Here is a 26,240-nt window from a genome sequence, read left to right on the forward strand (position 1 = left end):
TGTCGACATTAGAACGCGTTGTCAAGCGACTTCGTTCCATTTGACTCCACAGTGATGTGTAGAATTGTATTGCAGGTAGCGAGAATTAACAAGGTCATCACTATTTTGATCAAGGTGAATTACAAAATTGAAATAAAACATGAAGCAACATGTCTGGTGCGACAAAAATGTTAATAACATTGCTACATTTTATTGCCTAGCTCATGATAAAAATCTTACTAGCATTGCTACATTTTATCATCTGGCTAAAAACAAATCTTACTAACATATTTTTGTCAAACCAGAAGATAAAATGTAGCAGTTAGTAAGATTTTTGTTGAGCCAGGCGATAAAATGTAGCAGTTAGTAAGATTTTTGTTGAGTCAGACGATAAAATGTAGCAGTTAGTAAGATTTTTGTTGAGCCAGAATATAAAATGCAACAGTGTTAGTACGAGGCGAGGTATGGGTGTGCGAATCAGACGATGTTATGTAACGTTTTTATAAAAACTATCATAACATAAGTAACAGTCTAAAATTGGACTAATAGGGAACTTGCAAACCCGCCATGTTGAATATCATGAATGTTGCATCATGGGAAATATGATAAATATGAATCAATCAGTATCGTAAACAAAATTTGTTACATTGTTTGTAACCACAAATAATGTAGTCATGGTTACCCTGACCATTGTAGGAGGTTTATTCTATTGATAACTCCAGATTAGGTATTACGATAATTACAGATAATCCCATAGTCCTTTGCCTCTGAGCATGCTCAGTCCGGATTGCAAATTCCCCATTGCTTCTGTCAATGATATTAATTGATCTTAAAAATAAATTTCGGAAAAAAATATAAAAATGTATAACATAAATATCTTCTGACTAACAAAATGTACCAACTAGAGACAAAAATAAATAAAATTTACCAATTCATTTGATCCTAAAACAACAAATTTTAGAACATAAACAATTTTTTTTTATTTCTAAGTACATTATATGTAATAACATCAATTTTTAAATTGATTTTGATTCAAAAATAAATTTTTTGAGTGAATTTTAAAATATATACAGATTCAGGGATCAATCAACAAATATATTGATTTTAAAATAAGTATTAAGTTTGAAGAAAAAAAGAATCACTGAAAACATAAGAAATGTAGGAACAACTTAGAACTTTCCACTTTATTTTAAAATGGCTGCCAATTTCTGCTTGGCATTGTGGGAAAATATGAAGTCTGTTTCCATAGAAACAAGATGATTGACATCCATTTTCTTTTCACTCTTGTATAGGATTTCACTTGTGCATAGGATTGAGCACGAACTTTGACATGTTTTAAATTTTGAAAGATGTTTTGCTGATTAGAAAATTAACCTCAACAGTCAAGTAGCATTGTGGAAAACAAGTATATTTCCATGGAAACAAGACAGTCAACATCCATTTTCTTTTTTGCTCTTGCATAGGATTTACCACAAACTTTAACAAAGTTTGTTAAGTTTTGAAAGATGTTCTGTTGACAACAAATTTAATCTCAAAATTTGAATAGCATTGTGGAAAAAATGTGAAGTCTGTTTCCATAGAAACAACATAGTCAACCTCCATTTTCTTTTCACTTTTGCATAGGATTTAGCATGAACTTTGACCTGTTTTAAGTTTTGATAGATGTTTTGTTGATAAGAATTCAATCTCAAATGTGTACAATCTTTTTCCAAATAATACTGACGGGTGATTGTCATTTGACAGTCATTACTGGTCAATTAAATAAAGACTTGTTAGTTTATTTCAGTCTAGAAATTTCATGTTTTTGTTTTGTAGTTTAATTAACATCACGGAACAATTTTCTCTATTTTACTGACAAGTCTTAGCCAACCAATAATTTCAATGTTCTCACTGCAGGAACAATTCTCTCCATTCTGTCAATACCTGAAAACAAATTATAAACGATCTGTTATATATATGAAAGGGTTAGTGCCATAAGGACCAAAAACTCTATTTTGAGAGAAAAAACAGCAAAAACGTATTTTTGGCACTAGGTCCTTCTGACTCCATGTCAAATCTAAATCATATTTTTGTGCACTATCTGTCTTTAACCAGAACAATTTTTGGTCTACCTACATATATATAACCACTCATTACCTATATTCCATAAGCAGAAACATCATATTGAATGAAGTGAGCTGAGGGAAGACTTCATACACTGACGAAATTAGGTAAGAACAATGCAACTGATACAAAAAACAATAGTGTAGGTTCAAGAGACGCTTTTATTAGTTTTTTTTATATCATTGACAATGGAAGTTATAATTACTGTACTTATTAAGATGTAATGGTGACTTATAAGTCCATAGGGCTGGGCAACTCATTAAAGTTGCAGTTCACAATATTAAATAAAATACTACTACTACTATAATGTAACACTAACAGTGAGACTTGATATTTATTTATTTATTTTTATTTATTTGATTTATTTATAATCAACATCTGATGGGGACAAAGTGCCCACTCTAGCGAGATGATAAACAAAAATACAAGAAAACACGATACATAACATAAACACATATAAACACTACTAGGGTACAAAAACAATCAATCAGTTATCATAAATCGTTACAATGTGTAGCATTCTATCAGTAAACAGAGTTATTGGATCTGGGACTCATGTAGAGTTTATACTTTGGTAAGTTACCAACACTAATCAAATTTTTATATCTTTGCATGAAACTAGCCTCATTCCTGTTAACCACAAACAAGAAAACGCACTGGTGTTTTTTCATGAGTTGTATCAGGTTTAATTTCAATCAATGACATACTTTTCTGGCATAAACAATACAAGATAAACTACTCATGAAGTACTTACCTAACATCTCTGTCAACTGGGCAACCATAGATTCAAAGGCAGGAAAGAATTCTTCATACTGCTTCAGTCTACTGATGGCACTGTGTATAAAGAATAGAAAAATGGAATGGATGTAATCTTTCACTCCCTAATGTTCAATTAGTGTACATTTCACCAGTGGAGTTTTAAGTAGAGTCTTCAGGATAGGGACACTGTGGGATATCTAATCTGGTATAATAAACAAAGTTGCAGGGTTGTATTGTGTTAAAGTTGCTAATTTAATATCAAATGTTGAGTTGTTCGTTTATTAGTCTGAGTGAAGTGAGAGAGTGTATATGTGTCATAGTATCTGTGTAGTCACTAACTAGCCATCTTATCAACAATTTGTTTACAATTAAACATCAGGAAATAAAAGATTTTACTGTGATAATAGAGAAACTTGCTGCTTGTAGGTAGTTTTAGCACAGCTTGAGACAGACTAAGAGATACAGTTGGTAGAACATTGTTGTAATTAACTAATGCTTACTGTACCTTTCTAAGTGTTCCACTTCAAGTAGTTGTTTGAGTTGCTGTGCTGTGGTACTATTATGTACACTACACAGTTCACCTACTGCATTCACTATAGCCGTAGACTTAGCACTCTCATCTAGAGATGATAGAAAATTATATCAGTTAATAATGTCACAGTCTGTGTTTATCATCTACCCAGTGTCACATCCCTTTGGTCTACATTATAATGCATTGGGTGACAGCGCCCTCATGTTCATGCAATTATTTGCTATATCACAACCAGGCACTCACACAAACACAAAATAGATAGATAGATAGATAGATAGATAGATAGATAGCTAGATAGATAGATACATATATACAATACATACATGCATGGATGCTTGCATGATTGCATGAATACACATATGTACGGACACACGCATGCATGTCAATTTTCATAGTCATCAGAATACTGACCTAGTCCAAGCTGATCTCAAGTGTATGCAATACATCTCATGCTCATGCAATCATTTCTTATATCACAACTAGGCATGCATGCACACACACACACACACACATACATATTTAGATAGATATACATAATTATACAATACATACATGCATGTATGCACGCAAGCACACACACATACACACACGTGCACATACACACACAAACACACACACACACACACACACATCAATTTCCATAGTGATCTGAATACTGACCTAGTCCCAGCAGATCTCTAAGTGTATGCAATACATTGTATACCTCTCCTAGCTTGGTATAGATGTCATTCATACGTGGGTATACACCTTCCAATGTTTGTACATCAAACAGTTTCTGAAAATGAGCTACAATACTTTGAAGCTGATGGGTTGGTACAGTCTTAGATGAAACCTATCAAATAATACAAAAGTATGACATTAGTTGGAAAAATGTTCTAGTACACCTAACATAATAGACACTGTTATAATATACCTAGTGATAATGCTGTGCAATGATTCGCTAGAATCAGTCACGTGATAGGAAAATAGAATGACTATTTCCCTAGGGGAATAGTTCCATCAACTATTATAGATGGTCACGTGACCACCGCGAGTTCAAAATGACAGCTTCTGACGATGTCGTCTACCATTGCGAGTTTACAGCATGAGGTATATTATAAAACACATATAGCTTGGCCTATATACGGGCTATAGCACCCGTTCATTACCCCCTTGTGACTGTGAGTTACCAGAATCACATGCTATTTAATAGAATGTGATTCTGGTAACTCACAGTCCCTCGGGTGTAATAAACGGGTGCTATAGCCCGAATATAGGCAAGGCAATATGTGTTCAATACTACATAAACATATACAATGATACATTTTATTTTACTATGAACACAAACAGATTTATATTTAAAACTTTCCTTGTATCATCCCAGCCATCAGTGATGTTGATTTGTATTCACTGTGATATCAGAGGGAACTACTAATACTAACCTTTCTGTCAATATGAACTTGTTGCACAGCTAGGGAGTCTACTGCTGCTCTTATTTCACTAACTGAGGTGGGCTTGTCCAATGAGGGGTCTGGAAAGACTGGTGGTGACCATGGCAACAAACTGGTAGCCAAATTGTTGAGAGAACCCTTAAGACTCTGTAAATAGTACAATGATTACATCAATGTATGAAACCTGCACTTGTAATGTCACATTTTTCTTTTCATCAAATGATAATAACAATAAAGCGAATTTATAATGCACCTGTTCTCCGAAGAGCTCCAGATGCAGACACAGAACTGCTAACAAAATGAGAGGATACAGAGAAATAATTGAAAACATGGAAGGATGTAGAGAGATGTGTAAGTGAGTGAGAGTTAAGATTGAAATAGGTAAATTTTAAGGTCAGAGTGGAAGGAAGACTTAGAGTGAGAATGACGAAGACTGTGGGAACACGGTTCCAAATGAAGGAGCCGTGTAAGAAAAGGAATGCTCGCAGATCTTCTTAGTGACAAATAGTATCTTTAGGATACGGGTGTTGGAAGACCTAATAAATTGCAGAAGATTACTTAATATGTGAAATCTTTGTTATTGTACGTACACTTACAAACGTTTTACACACTTTTGAGTTTTTTGCACTGAATTGAGTTCCAAACACAGACTTAGTCAATGTTGTTTCACATTGATTTTACAAATAGGAAGCCATGATAAAACAGTTTTATAAATCCAAAATCCAAAATAAGTACTCAATTCTCATCCATGTGACCACTTTAATGAAATTAATAATTAGATGACATACCATTGTCGCAAACCACGGCCTGTTTTACGGCAACATTTTAACGAGCGTCCATCATCATCATGATGTCATTGCTTATGAATATGTATTACGTATACGTAAGATAACAGCTGTAAGATGCCAGAGTACTTATTTCGAAATGTAGTGGTCGAAATAATAACGCTGGTTTGCGAGAATGATGACATACCATCGTCGCAAACCACGGCCTGTTTTATGGCAACGTTCTTAATGAGCCTCCCACTGGTTTCGAAGTGTAGTGGTAGAAATAATAACGCTGGTTTGCGAGAATGATGACATACCATCGTCGCAAACCGCGGCCTGTTTTACGGCAACGTTCTTAATGAGCCTCCCACTGGTTTCGAAATGTAGTGGTCGAAATAATAACGCTGGTTGTGAGAATGAATGGTGACATACCTGTATTTCAATCATTTGCTGTAACCAGTATTGTAGAGTTGGTACCACATGATGAGTTGTTTTATCACACCATACTGCGTGTTTCTTTCTTAGTTTATGTTGAGTTGATGGAAGCTGAGGTGCATCTGGGTCGTCAACGATTGCGATCACTTCTCTTAACAACTATTAGGTTAAATGGACACAGACAATGTATGAGAAGTATTATTTTAGGAGCAGTAAGAAGGTAAAACACATTTATAATTTTATGCCCCACCCATCTGTCGAACCTCGTTACCAACCATCTGACTGACAAACCAATCACCCATCAACTAGTCAGCCATCCAACAGACCGAATGAATCAATTGAACTAACTAACTATCTATTCACCAACAAACAAACTATCCACCAATATCACCAACCAACCAACCAACATAACATCAACCAACCAAACCAAACACACCATTTATCCATCACACTACCAATTACCATCCATCCACCAAACCAACAAAACAAACAACCACACACCCTGGCCCAAAACCAACCAACCAACCATCAATCCACACTTAACCATCCATCCATCCACCAAACTGACAAAAAAACAACAACCACACACCCTGGCACAAAACCAAATAACCATCCACACACACACACACACACACACAAACAACCATCCATCAAACTAACAACCCATCCGCCAACACACCATGGCACAAAACTAACCAACGATCCATCAATCAATCAATCCACACAACCAACAACCCATCCATTCATCCACCCTGGCACAAAACCCACCATCAATCCATCCATCTACACAACCAACCACCCATTGATCAAACCAACTTCCCATATGATACAAAACCAGGAACCCTAGTGGTAGTTATATTCTAAATCACTTCTTTGACTAACCTTTTCTAAGTGAAGTAGAGCCTCGGTTTCTTTAGTTGGTTGTCTGAGTTGATAAATAATATCATTAACATCAGACACATTCAATTCAGAACAAATCTCCTGTCAAAGTGGATAAAAGGAAAAAAAAAACATGATTATTTTCAGGATGAAGGCATTAATTATAATAATAATGTAAAGCTGTTTTTTTATATAGCACTTTCCCACTCTGTACAGTGTGCCTTCTAAGCCAATTGGACGCACCACTGATGCACACAATTTCTAGTACCACACCAAAATCTGGTGTTCCCGTATCTCTTACTATGTGGTGAGTGTGTCCTCTAAGCCAATTTGATGCACCACTGATGCACACAATTTCTAGTGACGCACCAAAATTTATGTTCCTCTATCTCTTACTATGTGGTGTCCTCTAAGCCAATTTGATGCACCACTGACACACGCAATTTCTAGTGACACACCAAAATTTGGTATTCCCCTATCTCTTAGTCTTACTATGTGGTGACTCACAATACGTGCCAGTTTTTATCATTTTGACTCACAACAACAAATTTTGGCTACCACTAGAGGGGGCACTGTAAATGATTTGTACACTTACCTTTAAGTATTGTCTGCAGACATTGATAGGCATGTGCTTAATGTCTTTAATGCTAGTTCCATGAGAATCTTTCTTGTTACTGTCTTCACCAACTCTGTAAATATGACATGTATGTACTTGTTATTTGAAAAATATATTCACGTTTATCTAAGTATTTTGGGGAGGGAGTAATTCAAAAGTAATGGAGGAAAGACTCGAATACTAGATTTCCAATATACTCAATGGCTATCCAACTTTATCTAAATATTTTGGGGAGGGAGTGATTCAACAATGATAGTTTAAGGGAGAGAAAACTTACTAAAATCTGGGTTGACATACAATATTAATTCCCATTTACACCAACAATATCCTACCACGTTTCCCATTTCTACATCTGGGTTGACTTGTACAATACTAATCCTATGGCTCACCTGATATTGTTTTTCACAAGTATTCTCTCCAACTTCTTAGCTCTGTGCTGTACATGCCTGAGATCTTTCAATTGTGGTCTGAAAGAGAACAAGATTCTAAATTATAGCTCTGTGCTGAATATGCCTCAGATCTTTCAATTTTGTTCTGAAAGAGAACAAGTTTCATATGACCACACCCTAAATAAGGGATTTTACGTCTCGTATCAGATCTTGCGAGTTATGCAAATATGCCAAGCAACCGTAGTTTTCAAACGTGATATTGGTCAAGCTTTCGCTGTGCCATGTACGATGTTGTTGAGAACAATAGTGTTACTAAGCAAATTATTACTTACCTTGATTCTAACTCAAGTTTCAATGTCTCAACTTGATTCTCTAAGTCTTTCATTTCATCTCTTTGTTCTTTCAGCTGTCCCTGGTAAGACTGAAAATATAAGCAGAAAATATAAATTCATCAAAATCTGCGTAGAATTTTGCGTTGAAAAGTATTATCACTGTCGAGGGATTTGGCAATTTTCAGACACAGGTTACAACTGTAGACAACAACTTTTACAGAAGCTGAATATAAAAATTTGATAACTCGCAAAGTATGTTAGTCAGACTTGTTTCTGCTGAAAAATGACATGATTTGACCAGATTGACACTATTGTTTTGCATCTACAGCCCTGTTTATTTCTTCACTTCTTGTGACCCAACCAAACTGTTATAGATCCCACACTTCTTGTCTCAAACTCTTAGACTGCCATGAGAATGTCTTATAATTAATAGAACTGTCTGTATCTATCGACCATCTACTGCGTACCAGTATGTCCAGTTAATGATAAACCTGTTATTAAAGTGGCCAATGAGGATTGGTTATCTATTTTGGATTTTTAATCTATAAAACAATTTTATCATGGCTTCTTACTTGAAAAATCAGCATAAAAAAACATAGACCAAGTCCTTGTTTATAACTCAATAAATTGCAAAAGATTAATAAATGTATAAAATGTTTGTTATTGTACATACAACAAACTTTTTTAGCATTTTTGTAATGTATTGAGTTACAAACATGTAGACTTAGTCAATTTTGTTTTACATTGATTTTTTCAAGTAGAAAGCCATGATAAACTTATTTAAAATTCCAAAATAAATACCCAATCCTCATGTATATGGCCACTTTAATTGTCAATGAATAATTTCTTACCTTTATCAAAGCTTTATAGTTAGTTGAAGTGTCTGTATCCACAGACCATCTCCCAGTATGTCCAGCTAGTGATAATCCTCTGTTATCAAACGTCAATGAATCATCAGGTAACGGTGACTTAGAATCTACTCTGTCAGATCTTTTACCAATGTTGGCATCCCTGTACATCCTGGCTTCATGTCTTGAAAGAAAAACAAAATATGGTAAAATATATTTCACCCAGGCTGTTATAAAGTAGTGGTTCATCCATTTGGCTTCGCAAAGCAATCAGGGTTCTCTACAGGATTTTATAGAGTAGTGGTTTCCAACATATGATTTCATCAAATAATCAGGGTTGGTTCTCCTTGGATACTAATATGCAATTGAGACAATGCACTGATTCAGAAATACTTCTTAAATTAACAAATTAAGAGATAGTGAGATTCGGGGGAAGGAAGGAGAGAGAAAGAGAGAGAGAGAGAGAGAGAGAGAGAGAGAGAGAGAGAGAGAGAGAGAGAGAGAGAGAGAGAGAGAGAGAGAGAGAGAGAGAGAGAGAGAGAGAGAGAGAGAGAGAGAGAGAGAGCAGAGAGAGAGAGAGAGAGAGAGAGAGAGATGGATGGAGAGAGAGAGAGAGAGAGAGATGGATGGAGAGAGAGAGAGAGAGAGGCAGAGAGAGAGAGAGAGAGAGAGCAAGAGAGAGAGAGAGAGAGAGAGAGATAGAGAGAGAGAAAGCGAGAGAGAGAGATAGAGAGAGAGAGAGAGAGAGAGAGACAGACAGAGAGCTCACCTGTAAAACCTGAGTTCTTCCTGTAATTTACCAACCTGACCTTCATATGCATCAATGATATCAAGTAATCTGAAAATTAGATTCCGATATAATTTTATTTACAATGAGCAAAGTTATTTGTCGTGAATAATTCCTAACTTCTTATAGAGGTAGGCATGGCATACATATATATCATCCCCTAGAAGTCCAAGAAGTAGAGAAGGCTTGTGCCATTATTGGTCTATGCAACAAGTAGCAATTGTACAGTGCTTTTACAGGAAAGTTGTTTGAAAATAAACATTTGGACTTGAGTTATTATTGTAAATCAATACAAATCGAAAACCTGGGGTAATAATAATAATTGTGAAGTCCTTTGAACACAGATTTGGAAAGTGTTATATAAAAACCAACAATATTGCTATAAATTAAACAAAGAAAACTTACCTTTGATCTGAAGTACTATGTGGACGTGCAGAACGACTTCTGTATTGTTGAAATACTTCAGTTTGACGTTCAATACGAGCTTCCTCCTGTTTTGAAAACAACATACAAAAATTCATCATTTTGTAGCCAGTATGAATGGGATACAAAAATGCATTTAGTAAAACTTTAAACCTCCTACTTACCATACAATTTTTACCTCCAATATTTCTTCTGTTGCTCTAACCCTCACCTTTGTGCCCCACCCCTCCTTATTTCCTTTGCTCTCTTTAACCCTCACCTTTGTGCCCCACCCCTCCTTATTTCCTTTGCTCTCTTTAACCCTCCCATTGTGCCCCACCCCTCCTTATTTCCTTTGCTCTCTAACCCTCCCCGTTGTACCCCAACCCTCATTTATTTTGCTCTCTTTAACCCCCCTTTGTGCCCCACCCCTCCATATTTCATTTACTCTCTTTAACCCTCCCCTTTGCACCCAACCCCTCCTAAAATAACATATTTTAAAGTGGCTATATGGATGAGGATTGGGTAATTATTTTAGATTTTTAATTTACAAAACAATTTTATCATGGCTTCCTACTTGAAAAATCAATGTAAAACAGCATTGACAAAGTCTGTGTTTGTAACTCAATACATTGCAAAATGATAAAAAATGTATGAAAAGTTTGTTATTGTACATAAACAAAGATTTACACATTTCTCAATCTTTTGCAATTTATTGAGTCACAAACAAGGACTTGGTATATGTTTTTTTTACATTGATTTTTCAAGTGGGAAGCTATGGAAAAATTGTTTTATAAATTAAAATCCAAAATAACTACTCAGTCTTCATTCATATGACCCCTCTCAGTGTACAAAAACTTACAGCTTCTACTAGCATCCTTAGTTTTTTCTTAAGTCTATTCACTTCATCTTCTTGTTTATCACATTTTTCTTCCAAATGTCTACATCTCACATCTGTACAGTCCCTAGATAGGCGGAGTCTCTCTGCTGTGTTGTCATGGTGACGAACTTGTGCCAGGTGAGAATCCTCTAATTCCTATTTTGAAGGAAAAACAAAAGTATCTTACACTGACTGCCAATGAGGGCGCTCTTATTAGGTACAAAGCAATAAGTATATTAATATGATTTAATCAGCAATGAGACAGGACCCAAGGCCTACATCAGGACATCACTGTATTTCAAAGGGAAAACAAAAGCATCTCAAATGCTGCCACTGGTGGCGCTCTTAATTGGTAACCTCAGTGATAAATAGACGAAATTTGAAAGTATCATTCTTGTACTCCCACATGTTGTTCTGACTAGATTTGAGTTACAAGATTTCTGAAAACATTATTTTTCTCCTGAAATGAAGGAAAATATTATTACCGGTAGAAACAGAAGTGTAGAAAAAACATGAACAAAACTAATTTTAGACACATACCTGTATTTTATCCTTGGCACTGTCTAATAATATTTCTAAGTCCTTCTTATCATCATTTGCCCTTCTTGCATTGATGGCAGCTTTCTCTAAATCAATCCTATGGGATGTCAGATAAATGAGTTATAAATAAGTTGTGTATCATCACTGAGATTGTTCCAGTAGTACTGGAATTGTGGGAATGATATTGCCAACATCTGTCATGTTGATTTCGTTACCCTTTCTACTGTGCTTTAGGGAAGACAGTTTTAGTTTGTAAATAGAATATTTCTTCTTATAAGTAAGTACTGTTTAAAAATCGTGTTCTGGAAATCCACCAGGTTAGCTCAGACTCAGTGCTAACACTAGGCTGGCACTAACATCTCACTAGTATGTGTTAGCAACTGGAAGGGTTAATGTCTACACCAGTCATATGTTAACACCAGACTAGCTCAGTGCTAACACTAGGCTGGCACTAACATCTCACCAGTATGTGTTAGCAACTGAACGGTTAATGTCTGCACCCACCAGGCTCGCTCAGTGCTAACACTAGGCTGGCACTAACATCTCACTAGTATGTGTTAGCAACTGGAAGGGTTAATGTCTACACCAGTCATATGTTAACACCAGACTAGCTCAGTGCTAACACTAGGCTGGCACTAACATCTCACTAGTATGTGTTAGCAACTGGAAGGGTTAATGTCTACACCAGTCATATGTTAACACCAGACTAGCTCAGTGCTAACACTAGGCTGGCACTAACACCTCACCAGTATGTGTTAGCAACTGGAAGGGTAAATGTCTGTACCAGTCCTATGTTAACACCAGACTAGCTCAGTGCTAATACTAGGCTGACACTAACACCTCACCAGTATGTGTTAGCAACTGGAAGGGTTAATTTCTGTACCAGTCCTATGTTAACACCAGACTAGCTCAGTGCTAACACTAGGCTGACACTAACACCTCACCAGTATGTGTTAGCAACTGGAAGGGTTAATGCCTGCACCAGTACTACTGTATGTTAACACCAGACTAGCTCAGTGCTAACACTAGGCTGACACTAACATCTCACTAGTATGTGTTATCAACTGGATGGGTTAATGCCTATACCAGCCCAATATTTACATCGAGTTACTTATTTTTTTCCTGTTTTAAAAAAAAAAAAAAATCAACCGACCATAGTCCATACAAATAATATCTAACATTTTTTTAAATAGTGTCGCCCTCGGCAAAAAATTCTATAAATAGATTTATTTCTTACTTGATTTGATTATTAGATGAGATCAGGTCCTGTATAATTTCCTGTCTTCTGTCACTATCACGTATCAAACTTATCAAGTTTTCACGCACAATTCTAGCCATCCTGGTTTCCATGACAACCACATCTAATGAAAGAAGACATTGTGAGAAAAAATATAAGAATGACAACTGGTTTCCATGGCAATCCATTTTCAATATTTGTAACAAGTGATACATGTAATAGATTCTAGAATGGTTTTCTATTTTTGGAAAAGTTGAATTGCGACCCCTGATTTTTTAACAATTTCACCCAAATATGGGATTGAGTGTTCTTGGAACAAAGTAACAACAAAAGGTTAAGATTTCTTTGTAAAGAACAGCCAATCAAAAAATATGATAAATATTATAACAAAAGAAAAATTGCCAATGTTACAGATACAGTGGTTTTGATTGGATATCAAGCAAAGAATACATGTACAATACCTACAGATACAGAAGTTTTGATTGGATAGGAACCAAGGCAAACAATACCTACAGATACAATGATTTTGATTGGATAGGAACCAAGGCATACAATACCTACAGATACAATGATTTTGATTGGATAGGAACAAAGGCATACAATACCTACAGATACAATGATTTTGATTGGATAGCAACCAAAGCATACAATACCTACATATACAATGATTTTGATTGGATAGGAACCAAGGCATACAATACCTACAGATACAGAAGTTTTGATTGGATAGGAACAAAGGCATACAATACCTACAGATACAGAAGTTTTGATTGGATAGGAACCAAGGCATACAATACTTATAGATACGATGTTTTCGATTGGATGCAAAGCAGAACAAAGCAAAGCATACACTTACCTCCAATGTCAGTGATTTTAGATGGCTCACACAAATCAACAGTTGGTAGACCATGTTGTCGTAGTAGTTTGTTTGTTTCATTCCATTCCTCAGTATCAAACTAGGGACAAAAAAATTGAATAAAATTTAACACTAACAGTACAAAGTTAAAAATGAATTTTTCTTATATTGATGCGAATCAATTGTCAACTTGATAGACTATGTTAGAATGCATGCTGAACACTGCATCGTTTAGACTCTCTCACAGTCCTCGGTGTGTCACCAGCAGAAAGGGCTGCTTTGTATGTACCGATATCTACTGCATAATTGTACTCCAATATCCTTGTACTGTGTGCCCTCATTGACTACTTACGGCGAGCTCGGGGCTTCGTACATACATGGGGCATCGCAGTACCACGTCAACAAATGATTAGCACTATGCAGTCGATTGCTATCTTGGAGCCACCATACATGTATACAACCATAGACTGTTTATGATACAACTCATAACACTAAAGTAAGGTATTTGCTGTATGTACCACACCAATCCTAGACTGTAAGATATGTCGTGACGTTTCATCCTCACTGGCCTCCTCTCACACAGGGTTGGCTGATGTGTGAGGGCGCCCGTCACAGCATACCTTACAGACTACACTAATCCCACTCCCATGGATTCAAGGCCATACTAAAGTTTACTCAAAAATGTTTTTACAAATATTTGAGTGTGTTTAATGGATTTGGGGTTGACATTGTGGTGATTATGGGTGTGTGACATGTAGTGACATGTCCTTTGTGTTATGATAATACTGGGGATGAATGCTCCTGGAATACAAATATTTGAGAAATAAATGTAGAAATACTTTGTGCCAACTACAGTCACAGTATGGAATTTTAATCACTTGTGTTGTTAAATATTGTATATGGTATTCTCAAACTTTGGATAAGACAGTCAATTTGAAAATCTAGATGAAAAATGTTATGACGTAAAAAAAATGGCAATTTCCTATACATTGAGTGTTGTTGCCCAGGTTTTAGAACCCTGGTATTGGTAACAGAGAGGGTGAAATCTGGTAAAATTTACACTTTCCTATACATTCAGTGTTTTTACTAAGGTTTTAGAACCCTGGTAACAGAGAGGGTGAAATCTGGTAAAATTTACAGTTTCCTATACATTCAGTGTTTTTACTAAGGTTTTAGAACCCTGGTAACAGAGAGGGTGAAATCTGGTAAAATTTACACTTTCCTATACATTCAGTGTTTTTACTAAGGTTTTAGAACCCTGGTAACAGAGAGGGTGAAATCTGGTAAAATTTACACTTTCCTATACATTCAGTGTTTTTACTAAGGTTTTAGAACCCTGGTAACAGAGAGGATGAAATCTGGTAAAATTTACAGTTTCCTATATATTCAGTGTTTTTACTAAGATTTTAAAACCCTGGTAACAGAGAGGGTGAAATCTGATAAAATTAACAGTTTCCTATATACATTCAGTGTTTTTACTAAGGTTTTAGAACCCTGGTAACAGAGAGGGTGAAATCTGGTAAAATTTACAGTTTCCTATACATTCAGTGTTTTTACTAAGGTTTTAGAACCCTGGTAACAGAGAGGGTGAAATCTGGTAAAATTTACAGTTTCCTATACATTCAGTGTTTTTACTAAGGTTTTAGAACCCTGGTAACAGAGAGGGTGAAATCTGGTAAAATTTACAGTTTCCTATACATTCAGTGTTTTTACTAAGGTTTTAGAACCCTGGTAACAGAGAGGGTGAAATCTGGTAAAATTTACAGTTTCCTATACATTCAGTGTTTTTACTAAGGTTTTAGAACCCTGGTAACAGAGAAGGTGAAATCTGGTAAAATTTACAGTTTCCTATACATTCAGTGTTTTTACTAAGGTTTTAGAACCCTGGTAACAGAGAGGGTGAAATCTGGTAAAATTTACAGTTTCCTATACATTCAGTATTTTTACTAAGGTTTTAGAACCCTGGTAACAGAGCTAGAGAGGCGCAATCACGTAAATTTTTTCCTATACATCCCATGTTTTTGCAATTAGGTTTTAGAACTTCAACCCTAGTAATACAACTTACAGAGAGGAGGAAAACTGGTAAAATTGACAGTTTCTGTGATCACATTCAATTCAATTTGCATTAGGTTTTATAACCATGGTAGAGTGTCCGAGTACAAATGATCTTTTTGAAATTGAAATTTTTACACCACATTTTAACAAGTTTTTGGAAAGCATTTTTACCAAGACAGGGAAAAAATTTGTTTTCTCCGATAACATTTCCAAACACTGAAATCGCATAATTGTAAAGGAGGGATAAAACCAAACACATTTTGAACTCTTAACAAAAGCCCTTCAAAATAGTAAGTGTCCAACAATAAACTCTGCACACAATAGAACTGACTCTTGGCAGTTAATTCAGAAAGTAAATTTAGTGTGTCTACATTCAATATTTGTTTACAAGTACCCTATAATTACACTGTATAGACACACATCAATGACTGAGAGACAAAAAAAAACAGTTAAATTTTTTAGTAGAGACACATGTACTGACTTGTTATTGATCACAGGTGTAGAAGGGATGAAAAGACTTTATAAAATACACTGAATGGAGAGAAAATTATTGGGTTGAGAAACTGACAACAGTGAAGATTGCAATGACACTGGGTCAGTGAATTGAATACTATGAACAGAGAAATTGACAAGAGTTTTGATTGCAATGACAGTGTGTCAGGGAAAGAGTGTTCTGAGTATGTGATGAATGGAGAAAATGGTTGGGTTGAGAAATTGACAATACTATAGTGAAGATGGTGATGACACTGTGTTAGGGAAAGGGTGAATTAAATGGAGTAAATGATTGGGATTGACGAGTTAAGATTGAGATAACTCTGTGTCAGGGAAAGGGTGAACTGAATGTGATGACTTGAGAAAATGACTGGGCTGAGGAAATGACAACAATCAAGATTGTGATGACACACTGTGTTACTAACTTAGGCAAAGGGTGAACTGAAATTGACATTTTTTATGACAATACAGATTTATTGAATGCATAAAAAGTACTGAAATGTATAGATTTCTTATCACAATACTGATTAATGTTACAATAAAGCATATTGAAAATGACAGCTTTTTAAAAACAACACTGGTGACGTAATGCATGAATTATACTGGAATTTACCAGTTTTGTTGCAATATAAATTTGTCAATTGCTTGATGCAACAAGTTTTTATGACAATACAGTTTTTTTTTGAATGTATGTAATCCTGAAATTACAAGTTACACAAGTTTTGATCACAATGACGGTTGCTGAAATTGAGTTTTTTTTTTTTTTACAATACTGGTGGTTTTATGCACAAGACAAGCTAAAATTGACAATTTTTGGCACAACACTTCTGATGACGTGAATGGGGTAAGATGAAAGGAAAACAAATTAGTTGGTAAATAAAGGGTTGAAAATTAGGAGCTAAGTACACAACAGTTCACAAGAATAAAAGAATGACACATTTATTGTTGCCCTATTTGTGTTTTTTTCTGACAGTTGGAAAGTCTATTGTATTTGATTCTTTTGACTTGAATAGTTTGTTGTACTATGGTAGGTTTCATGTATAGTCTATGATTATACATCATTTTATCAACTGTAGCTGTTGATAAATTCACTGAAATCTGCAGTTATACAAGTATGGACAAGACATTTTCTGCATGTTTGTGAGAATTTACCAATGAGATGACAAGATTACACCATACATATTAAATCTAATGGGAACCTATATTACCGAAAATAGAAACATGGGTAGATTTTACCCACTATAGTATATAATCGCATACTGATATCGAGGCCCTCGATATCAGTATGTGATTATAGTAGTATTGTGCCGGGTCAGAGCGCCACAACGATTTCAGTTTAGATAAAACGTAGGGAAAAAAAGGCGCGACTGTCGACAGTCTAACCACATGTAAACCTAGATATTTTCACTATGACTAGAAAATTTTGCAATTTTATAGTCTACAGCTAATTCTCAGACCAATTTTTACTAATTACTAGACTGGTACATTGTGTTCATGTACAATTATCTCAAGTAAGAGATCCATGGTATAATGAAGGATTTTAGTCACTACATTTTAGTACTTCCATGCTCAGACCATGGAAGTAGAACCCCAACACTCTGGTAGTCTAGCTCAGCTGCTAGGCCTCAGTCTTTCTCAGGTCTGATAGATATAAGAGTGCCATTCACGCTATCACCCTCACTAGCATTAGCAACCTTTATTCGCCTTTACAGGGAGCAGAATAGCCTGAGAGATCTAGCAGCAAGACTAAGACCTTGGAGTAATAATACTGTCAGACTCCAAGCTAAGACCAACCACGTTGTGTACTTTGCTCCTAATTTTCAACCCTTTATTTACCAACTAATTTGTTTTCCTTTCATCTAACCCCATGCATGTCATCAGAAGTGTTGTGACAAAAACTGTCAATTTTAGCTTATCTTGTGCATAAAACCACCAGTATTGTGATAAAAACTATCAATTTTGAAGCTTGTATTATGTATATCACCACCAGTATTGTAAAAGAAAAAAACTGTCAATTTCAGCAACCATCATTGTGATCAAAACTTGTATGACTTGTGGGTGGAGGGTCTATGGACCAACACTTTCACAGCCTGAAACTTTACCTGTACAGTGTAGACAAAGGAGGGGTCTCATTATTGTAATAATATAATGCTTTACCAGCAGACAACTGGTTTTCACACCTAAACTTTAACCTGAGTCAGAATTAAATTTTCTTGTTTTCCTAATCCAATATAAACAATGTGAACCCTGTGGATTATCACAATAGAGAATCATTCACACCTACTTGACACCAAATCAACAAACCTGAAGTATATGGGGGGGGGGGGGGGTTACCAATCATTGTGGAACAAATGACTGCATACGAAACTAAAAATTTACCACATTTCCCCTCTAGATCTGTTACAACTGCCGACATTAGACCCTCGACGAACAGTACTTCCAACATGCTGTGCCAAGTGTTATTAATCCAATTCATTTGTTTACTTTCCCTGTTTGTGACAGGTTCCCTCCATCCAAGACATTTGTCCACAGTTCCAACGCAGAGTTTACAAATACACGTAGTACTAAAATATTGCATGTTTGATAACTAAAAAAGCCAGTAATTTTTAAACAGATGCAGATGGGTGATACTTCCATGATAAGATGTTATCGTCAGTGTGCCCTCTAATCCAATTTGACACGCCACTGACGCAGACAATTTCTAGGTGATGCACGGAAATTTGGTGTTCCCTATCTCTTACTATGTGGTGACCAGTGTGCCCTCTAAGCCAATTTGGCATGCCACTGACACACAATTTCTAGTGACACACCAAAATTTGGTGTTCCCCTATCTCTTACTATGTGGTGACTCACAAGAAATGCCAGTTCTTCTCATTTTGACTCACAACAACAAAGTTGAAACATTTACTACTACCCCAATCAATACCCAGACAAGTATATTTTGTAGTCAATCAATACGCTGATCAATAGAACACATAGTAGTCAATCAAGTGAATAGAGATTACTGTATGATCATGGATCTATTATAGATCCATGCTATGATCCATACAGGATTAGCTTTCATTTACATATTACATGAAAGCATTATTACCAGCTAGTTGGGTGGAGGTGGGGGGGGGGGGGGCCTAGTAAAACTCACCCTCACACTTTACATGAAGAAATTCCTATATCAGCATATCACTTTGTTTCACAACATATGCAGATTTGAGTGTGCCCTCTAACTTCTAAGCCAAATTGACACACCACTGACACACACAATTTCCAGTGTCGCACCAAAATTTGGTGTTCCCCTATCTCTTACTATGTGGTGACTCACAAGAAATCTCAGGTTTTATCATTTTGACTCACAACAACAAAATTTGACTACCACTAGAGGGTACACCGGAATTTTGGATGTATTATTGCCTAATACCACTCTGGTCTATGCTAAAATGAAGTGTGTTTCACAAGAGTGCAGGACGTCCAAGAAATATGACACCGTCACAGTATTGCAAATCTCTCTGCTACAAACTACTATATCAAAACGTGCAGTTGATATATATGTACTATCAAATATTAATTCAGAAAAATAATTCCTACCTGAAACTTCTCTTTGGTCCATACCATAACATAAGCATTTTTACTCGTCATATTAACTGTATTTTCTGTATGTAACTGTCTAGATAACAAGTCAATCTAGCTCCCTTTCCAATATTCCAAGTTTTAAACTTTCAAATATCTTCCTGTATGGATTTAAACCGGTATTTCGCCTGGTCTTGGATTAGTTGAAGAATTCCTTGCTAAGTTCATTTACAATGATCACAAATTTTCAGCGTATTTCTGCCTACCTGTTCTGCTAATCAATACCAATTCTCTTGGTCCCTAGATACAATCAGTGAACTGGTTGCACTAAGCCACAACTTTTACGACTTCACAACTGTCCTGTGTATTATTCCTCAATATAATCACTTTCCTGATATCTAGAAATTCCTAGCTGACACTCTGTTTGGAGAAAATCTGCAAGTACGTTGAAGAACTTCCCTTCAGCTAACTGTCAACAGTTATCACAACATAGCCTCTCCTCTGTCTGTCTGAATACTTTGATTATAATCCTGACTGTGTTACGAGTTCACAGATCTTCTGACGTTACATGTATCCTCACTTCTCCAGTAGTTCTAACTTCTAACACTGTTCTAGTACTATGACACAGCTCTGTAGATTTCCAGGTTTTTTTCAGACTCCAACTATTTCTCTACGCTTCAGTAGTCCTAACTTCAAACTGTTCTACTCTGTGACTGGTTTAGTAGTCCCTTCTCTGTCTAAATAATTATTCCTAGCTGCATGTATTTAACATCCACAGGTTGGCCTCGGCATACACATATCATCACAACTCCAGTAGTTCTATCGGCTAACACAGGTCTACACCCAGTGTTCCGTTTCAGACCCTGAAATATTTTTCTGCAATGCTTCCAACTGTTTTAAACTATGCTAGACTGCTTTAGTAATCTCTTCTCTAAATAATTATTCCTGGCGATGTGTCTCAAACATCCACAGTTCAGACTCTACAGGTATACATAAACTCATATATCCAGTAGTTCTATCGCCTAACACAGTTCTACAGCCAGTGTTCAGTTTTCAGACACTCTCAAATATCTCTCTGCTTCCAACTGTTCTAAACTATGCTACGCTGCTTGAATAGTAAATCAAAGGTATAAAGAGATAAATACTGGGTTAACATAAACAGCCCCGAGGCCTAATCAATCACAAAAATCCCTGACATGAAATTAGTGGGTATCCCTACTTGAACGAGTCCACTCCTGACAACGGAAAAATTGTGATGTCGATAACTAGTATATTCCTCAGTACAGCAACTGTATTCATCAGATGCACACTATACACAGTGTCTTCTCTCCCTGCGATTCACGAGAACTAGTCTACATTCAAACTGGCCGCCAACCACACACTGAACCAATAACATTCTAAATGACTAGGAACCTATACAATAGTCTGCATACAAAAGCCGATAATGTAATATGCAAATTAGTTTTTTTTATAAGGGTAACTCTTGTTGTCATTGTGCCAATATTTGCTGGGTGAAACTATTTTTTTTGTGTAGGGGTGGTTAGAAAGGGAAAGGGATGGGATGAGAATCATTTGAGATGCAACTACTTCTGTGCAGGGGTGGTAAGAGAGGGAAAGAGATCGTATGAGAATCAATGGTCAGTGTTTTTGTTAAGGGCAGTAAGCAGGTAAAATCTGCCTGAGTTCCCTTGTCATTTTATCAGGGTTCCCCATCAAATCAATGATATAATCTATGGAAAAATATGCCCCTTTTCCCCACATTTCTCCCTTTCTGTTACCGGGGTTCCCCAACTTTAGCAAAAACGCTAATGGAAATAAGACTCTTTTGAAATTGACATGACCTTTTGAGAGGTCAATGGGGGCAACTATTATAATGTAGGGGTAGTGAAAAAAGGAAAGGAGAGGGAATCAATGGAATACAAGAACTTCAAGAAGTCTATCACTGTATTGATGTGATCTTTAGAGACATCTATGGGAGCAACTATTATAATGTAGGGATGGTGAAAAAAAGAAAGGAGTGGGAATCAATGGAATACAAGAAGTCTACTGGTATTGATGTGACCTTTAGAGAAGTCCATGGGGGCAACTATTATAATGTAGGGGTGGTGAAAAAGAAAAGGGGTGGGAATCAATGGAATACAAGATGTTTATCAGGCATTGACGTGACCTTTTGAAAGGTCAATAGGGGCAACCATTATTAATGTAGGGGTGGGAATCAATGGAAAACAAGAAGTCTGAGGGTAATGATGTGACGTTTTTAAGAGAGTCAATGGGTCCTCATAAAACTCACATAGTAAAGCAACTGCCTCTACTCAGTTCCTGATAATGAAGCCAGGAACATTTTCAATACCAATGTTTTCTTGTAGACCTAAAAAATTATTGTTTGGATCCGGTTACCCGACGTTATCTACATGTACTGTATAATTTGTTATGTCCACATATTAGGACACCTTAATAAATAACACAACACACATAACAGTAGAAATAATTAACAAGTATCACCATTATTTAATATAAACGACTTCTGTTTGAACTTCTAACCACAAGGTTATTGTAGTGCCATGTTTTAATAAAAACAAAAGGATAATGTATACATGCAGTTGGCCACTAGGAGTGCTATTCACCCAGACCATGAGGACCATGAAAGTAGAGTTACTACCCACCATACCCTCCTTACGAAAGAATCATCTTTTTCAGAGTTTCGTGTGAAAACTGGTTGCACTCTGAACAAGTCAAAACATTTTGCCAGTGACTGATGGTTTTTAGACAAGTGATAGTGAAAAGGTAAAATAAAAGAGAACCACCAAACAATAACGATAACATTGTTATCTCCGCTCTGAGCTTGAGTTCTTTTTGAAACAGAGCGCTCTGAAGTACTGTACCCATATGTTTTGCCATATAACACGTTTTCAAATTGAGGCTCAGGAAAACCTATGGTATTGTGTCAGATGTATGTAACGGGCACTCACAAAAGTACAAACGACAGTAAAAAAGAAATTGTGCCGTATACACTACATCGGATTTCAATTAGATTGTTGTCCCTTTAAGTCTGTAGACTAACTTAGAGTGATAACAAAGTTAAGTTGTGTTCAAAGGTTGCAATAATTCCAAGTGTTTTATATCTTACCTCAGACATTCCAGCAATAAGTGTGTCTGCTTGTATCCCGGTTTCTGTACTTCTGGCAGTGTCTGCTATATTCAGTCTCTCTGTACAAAAAAAATACAAGTTGAACTTGATCTTAGTAAATATATATGCAGTGTATCCAGTAAGCCAATTTGATGTGCCACTGACACACACAATTTCTAGTGACATACCAAACTTTATGTTCCCCTATCTCTTACTATGTGGTGAGTGTGCCCTCTAAGCCAATTTAATGTGCCACTGATGCACACAATTTCTAAAACCATGTGTAAACAGTTGTTATTGTACGTACAATAACAAAGACTTTACAAGTTCAGTAATTTATTGAGTTACAAACATGTAGACTTGTTCTATTTTGTAGACTTGTTCTATTTTCTTTCACATTGATATTTCATGTAGGAAGCCATGATAAACTGTTCTATAAATTAAAAATCTGAAATAAATATCAAATCCTCATCCATATGGCCACTTTAATTTTACCATACTCCCTCCTCCCCTCCCCTCTTGTACACTAGCCTAGGATAGGTACATTCATCATACCCCATTTCATTCAGATACTTCAGTAATATCGATTTCCAGTGGAAAAAAAATCAAGAAAACAAGTCAAAAGTAGAAATAAAGTTTTCCACAGGTACATGTACTTACCGATAGAATCTTCAGCAATATCTATATCTTCACCTCTGTGAGGCTGTCAAGTGAAATAAAAAAAGTAGAGAATATTGTCAGGGAGTTGACGAAGTACATTTGTATAAGACAAAAATAAAATGTGCTTTGTCACAAGTTAGGCCGAATAAAAAAAAAATTGTGTTGTTCTAATCACGCTCAATTTTAGAATAGGTGGGGTAGGTGAATCTTATTTTATTTTATTACATATTTTTTTTTCTTTGTGAGTGTCTAGTTCAGGTTTTCCATTCTTTTCCAAATGGTCTGAGTGTTTATTTTATCCTATTAGATGTACAGCCATTACAGATTGGAAGAACAGTTTTATATTGTCTTTTTAAGTTGATGCCAGTTTCCACATCCACTAAATGTATTTCTGGCGAGACTTCACACAATTTTCACGATTTTATTTTTCTTCTTCTCGAATATGTAAAAAAAAGTTTAGGGTCAGCAGTCAAATACTAGGTGGGGTCGGGTAACCGGAAACAATGAATTAATTTTTTAGGCCTAAAGGGTCGTTATGCTGCCATTGATCCTTGCCAGGGGTAATATAATTAAGCAATAAACCACCCCTGGGGATGGTATACCAAGAGGTTTTGACCAGTGAACAAAATATATGCACGAGCGATAGCGATCAGGAGGAAAGGCACATTATAAATTCACATTATTATTATTATTATATTTTTATATGATAAGATTTTAAGAGAATTTGTTGAATAAGTTCAAGTTTCATTTGTGAAGAAATATGCTCCATAATATTAATAACTATTTATGTATATGTTTTTGTTATGTACAGTCTTCTGATGAACACTCCCTGTTTTAACTGTAATATACCAACAAGAGAAAAACAACAATATTTTGTGTGTGTAAGCATACTTTTCGACAGTTACATCACAAAGTCAAGTTGCTTGAAATCTAATCAGTTATTATCGGACGTTTTTGAAGTAAGAACATGTCACATCACGACTTCCGTTGTATTTGTCACTTGAATTTGAAAGATGAATATGATGAAAATAATTGTGGATTTGAGCACTGGGAGAGATATTCATAATTTCGACTTTCAATGTGGTAAAGATATGATTTAAAATGACGAAATAGAAACACTTATTGTGTATGTCATTTGACTTCCACACCATTCGTAATCACAACGGAGGCATATTGTACTGTAGGTATGTCATGAGACATGTCGTGTCATGTTGTTCACGACAATTGAACGGACGGCCTGTCGGTCGTTTTGACTGAACTAAAAGCGAATTTCGACGTAAATAGTAATTTGAACGTATCTGCACCGTTTTACGGTTTTAACAAACGTCTCCAATATCTGCCGTGTGGTATAAATTGTCGATGCAATATTAATGATTATGGCTACGGTAACGTAAACAACGTACTCTCACTCAGGAAACTCGAGATTTGTATCTGCCGCCGTTTTCGAAGCGAGGTTGTTTGGTTAGAAACGACGGTAAGGCAATAATTTTGTCATCTACAGCCAGCTTGGTGAGATGGATGCCGCTTATTTGTATAAACCTGGAGACACATAAACAAAACTTTTGTAAATAATTCGTTCAAACATTAAAAGTCTTACCTGAGGAGATGCTCTGGGTGACGCCATTTTGCACTGGTCTGTTATGATATGTTCAACGACCACTTACAGTAACAGGCGTGTTCATTGGTCAATAAGTTTGCGTATTCTTTTCATTGCAGATTCGCACCAATCAAACTGTATCTTGCACAGACCGTTACTTACCCCAATAAAAACCCCGGATGTTGCAATATACGCATGCGTTAGTTGATCTTATGGTCAGATTTTGACCCCTGGGATCCGAGAATTATTCAGCGTGTACTGGTTGCTATAGCACCGGCGTCAAATATTTCCGCATTCAAGCTGGAGATTCGTTTTGTAAGTCTTTCTCTCCTGCTCTGTTATTGTCTAAAATTACGCAATCACTTGTTGTCATAATTATTATTTTATTTTTTTTTGTCAGCTGATCAAGTCTGAACTAACTAACTACCTGTTGGATGTTGACGGCTACTCTTGTAGTACAGTAGAGATGGTAGTAACACAGTAGACAGGTTATATCTTTATTGTCTGTTTCATGTGTTCCTGTCTTGTAACGATTCTAATGTACACAGACGGAAACAACATGATACATTAGTTTAACAGTTATTAGTGTAATGACTAATGTACACAGGTTTACAATAAGTAATTTGTAATGCGCCATTGTTATAAGTGGGGAGCCAAACAATACATTTTATATCACTCTGTGTGTGTGTGTGTGTGTGCGTGCGCCTAGTCCTGCTTGCATACGGAGGAATTCGGGACTCGATTCTGACAATTGTCCCTCCCCCTCCGTCCTGCGAAGAGCCAGCCGTGAAATACGTACTTACTAAAAATGCCGGTAACTATGAATAAAATCGCCCAGTGGTCAAATATTATCAATAAATCGATTATTTAGTCTGTTTACCTCATCTTGACTGCAAAAGCCCCATTGCGGATGACCAAAACTCTCGAAATCGGAACTTATCAAGTTCTACCGTAAATTTAATCACAACACCTTACGT

General features: G+C 36.1%; 1 protein-coding gene across 1 annotated transcript; it reads right to left on the reverse strand.

Moving 5' to 3' along the window:
* Window positions 1–1,627: 1,627 nt before the first annotated feature.
* Window positions 1,628–25,290, reverse strand: LOC144450039 (centrosomal protein of 70 kDa-like). Its single transcript, XM_078140605.1, has 20 exons — window positions 25,264–25,290; window positions 23,667–23,709; window positions 23,007–23,086; window positions 13,772–13,871; window positions 12,916–13,039; window positions 11,679–11,775; window positions 11,121–11,294; window positions 10,262–10,347; window positions 9,839–9,907; window positions 9,073–9,253; window positions 8,222–8,310; window positions 7,890–7,967; window positions 7,480–7,573; window positions 6,888–6,986; window positions 6,003–6,164; window positions 4,795–4,950; window positions 4,034–4,205; window positions 3,347–3,461; window positions 2,837–2,916; window positions 1,628–1,902 (listed from the first exon to the last, which is right to left on the reverse strand). Exons 1-20 carry the CDS (start codon window positions 25,288–25,290, stop codon window positions 1,841–1,843), a joined length of 2,088 nt encoding a protein of 695 aa, XP_077996731.1. The 3' UTR covers window positions 1,628–1,840.
* Between the last annotated feature and the right edge of the window lie 950 nt (window positions 25,291–26,240).

The sequence above is a fragment of the Glandiceps talaboti genome, chromosome 19 (assembly GCF_964340395.1).
Source record: "Glandiceps talaboti chromosome 19, keGlaTala1.1, whole genome shotgun sequence".
Classification (NCBI taxonomy): Eukaryota; Metazoa; Hemichordata; class Enteropneusta; family Spengelidae; genus Glandiceps; species Glandiceps talaboti.

Coding starts and splice junctions, on each gene's coding strand:
- LOC144450039 (XM_078140605.1), bottom strand. CDS start 25,290: ATGGCGTCACCCAGAGCATCTCCTCAG. Junction 9,908..10,261: donor CATAGTACTTCAGATCAAAG/GTAAGTTTTCTT, acceptor TCTAATTTTCAG/ATTACTTGATATCATTGATG. Junction 4,206..4,794: donor AAGTTCATATTGACAGAAAG/GTTAGTATTAGT, acceptor ATTATTTGATAG/GTTTCATCTAAGACTGTACC.